Raw genomic sequence first — 2,373 nt, 5'->3', positions numbered from 1 at the left:
TGTAGGACATTTTGTTAATAATGTAGCAACAATATTGTAGAGGAGAGAGATGAAAACTACAAGAAACTATGTCTTGCACAAAACCAAAGTTCAAGAAACTTCATGCAATTTATTAGAATGGGCCACATAGATACCAAGATAGAATAGAGAGTGGGGAGGAACATGATTGGGCGGAGGGACAGGAAAAGGATGATTGGAGGAGGTTTATTTTGTAATGTAGTTTCTTAGATTGTATATGTCTACATGACATAGCATACCATCATAGAAACTACTAAGTAGTTTTTTCATTGATCGCCCTTAGTTAGTGGTACACAAATAGTGTTCATACTTTATAACTTTGATTGATCACATAACACGGTACATCGGCAGTGGGCGGGAAAGCACATGCAAACTTGCCTCCGTTTCCCACTCGTGAATCTCTTACTGCACTCTAACAACTCGTACAGACGGCATATATGTAGCCGGATTCCTGATATCTCACCTACTAATTAAACTGAGACACCTCATCAATCCAATAATGTATAACATAGATACGGTACATACCAAATTAATCAAAAACAATGACCCCGAATAGTTGATGTCCTGATCGAGCAAATCAATTAATACTGGATAATGGAGCGGTAGTAGGTGCTGGGCACCCAGTTGGCCGGGATGACCTGATTGGCCACCAGCGTCCTGCCGGACTCGTTTGTGATGCGCAGCGAGAAGGGCCCCTGCAGCCGGTGGTTAGAGTCGAGCCTCCAGATGGATCCCCAGGACTCGCGCATCGGCGTCCAGTAGCCGGAGTTGGCCTCCATCAGGTCCACCTGCACTACGTCGCCGTCGCCATCTTCAAACTCGACGAGCACCGCGAGGTAGACGGAGTTGGACCCCTCCTCAACGTGGAAAGTCACCTTCTGCCCAGGGTAATTGCAGGGCACTCTGCAGGAATTAATGCCATGTTATATGTCGGATTAGGCTTCAGCTTCAGATAGTGAGATAGTAGAACACAGGTGTATAGTATGCGCAAGCCAAGTTGTGAAGTACGTCGAAGTATATAGTACTAAGATCTGTGCGAATCTACTTGGGACCGCCCAATGGATAATCGATCATTGTCGTGGTGCTGTGGAGCCCCTGTACTTTGCTCAACTAAATAGACGGTCGAAATATGATTGTGTTCAGGTAGTAGGGTCTACTGCAGGTTGTTGCATTGTCTCTTTGGCTCTGTGCAGCGAGCAATGCATGTTACTCCGCCTACCTCTTGAACTGGATGTCGATGATGCCGGCGTGGCGGAGCTCATCGCTGCGGCCAGGCTTAGCCATGGCGCCGAACGCCGTGCCGCTGAGGTCGAAGTGGTACTTGGCGACCGGATAGTAGTTCATGTCGGTGATGATCACCGTCTCCGGGTTGCCGGAGCATGCGGCGTGGTTTTGGCATCGGATCTGCAAAAAAAAGGGCAGTAAAACTACTGAGTGCGCGTGATGTGAGTCAAAAGCCAAAACTGTGCATGAGCTTTCCCTTCTTCGTCGTACCTGGTAGCATGAGCCGCAGCCCTTGCCGTCCTTGAACAGTGGCTCGCTGCCACAGGACGTCATGGCTGAGAACGGAGGCAGGTTCACGTTCTTGAACCCGCAGGCACCACCTGCATGCACACAAATGGATGCCGTGCGCCCACGCAAAGTTTATTTACAGTACAAGGCCGGTAACGGTAATAACTAACACCAAGCGTGTGCGTACCGTCGTCGTCAGGACCGGCGCCAGTAGGTGCCCCATACCAGGTGGCCCTGGCGGCCTCCCAGTTAGGGTCGGCGGTGAAGTCGGAGGCGTTGAAACTTACAGGCCGAGCGCAGGAGCCATACGTGACTAGGAGGGAGAAGAGTGCTGCAAATGCAAGAGCCTTGGAAGAGAAGGTCGTTGCCATCTTGGCTTAGGGCAGCAAAGACAGTCCTAGCTACTCCAAGCTTAAGAAAGAAGGTGGCTACTGGCTAGTACTGATGAGATTGTGCGTTTGGATGGTCGGGGAAGAGCACCTTTGCGAGGGGCATTTATAGGCAGGAAAAGTATCGTTAGAACGCAGTTCCCCGGCCGCGATCACCATCAGAGGTCGTTGCACCCGACGCTCCTTGGTAGGGGTCACATGGCTCTGGAGCAAATCATGCGAGGAACGGAGACTTCGGGTCATGCGTGCACCATTAAAAAAGTAACGGCTTCATGGCAGTTATATATCCCCATGCTCTGTATTGCTCAACAGTGTCTTTTTTTTTTATACTTCAACAGTGTCTTTCTAGCTACCTGCGCACTGATTGATTCTCGAGACACATTTTTAACGTTCTTCATCGACCAGAAATGCACAGCCAACCCGGCCTCTGTGATGATGTGTTAGGAACGGAAGA

At 49.7% G+C, this 2,373-nt stretch overlaps 1 protein-coding gene across 1 annotated transcript; it reads right to left on the bottom strand.

The window, feature by feature from the left end:
• Positions 1 to 321: 321 nt before the first annotated feature.
• LOC136527852 (expansin-B3-like) lies at positions 322 to 2,009 on the bottom strand. Its single transcript, XM_066520705.1, has 4 exons — positions 1,718 to 2,009; positions 1,513 to 1,622; positions 1,238 to 1,422; positions 322 to 921 (listed from the first exon to the last, which is right to left on the bottom strand). The coding sequence occupies exons 1-4, from the start codon at positions 1,899 to 1,901 to the stop codon at positions 600 to 602; spliced, it is 801 nt and encodes a 266-aa protein (XP_066376802.1). The 5' UTR covers positions 1,902 to 2,009; the 3' UTR covers positions 322 to 599.
• Positions 2,010 to 2,373: the final 364 nt, after the last annotated feature.

The sequence above is a fragment of the Miscanthus floridulus genome, chromosome 2, assembly GCF_019320115.1.
Source record: "Miscanthus floridulus cultivar M001 chromosome 2, ASM1932011v1, whole genome shotgun sequence".
Lineage (NCBI taxonomy): Eukaryota > Viridiplantae > Streptophyta > Magnoliopsida > Poales > Poaceae > Miscanthus > Miscanthus floridulus.
The sequence above is the reverse complement of the archived record's forward strand: the minus strand, read 5'-3'. Positions and strand labels throughout refer to the sequence as shown.

Bases quoted from the DNA above. Each gene is read 5' to 3' on its own strand.
- LOC136527852 (XM_066520705.1), bottom strand. From the start codon at position 1,901: ATGGCAACGACCTTCTCTTCCAAGGCTCTTGCATTTGCAGCACTCTTC. The intron at 1,623-1,717 runs GTACGCACACGC...GTGTGCATGCAG, and splicing joins CGCCGGTCCTGACGACGACG to GTGGTGCCTGCGGGTTCAAG. The intron at 1,423-1,512 runs GTACGACGAAGA...TTTTTTTTGCAG, and splicing joins GCTGCGGCTCATGCTACCAG to ATCCGATGCCAAAACCACGC.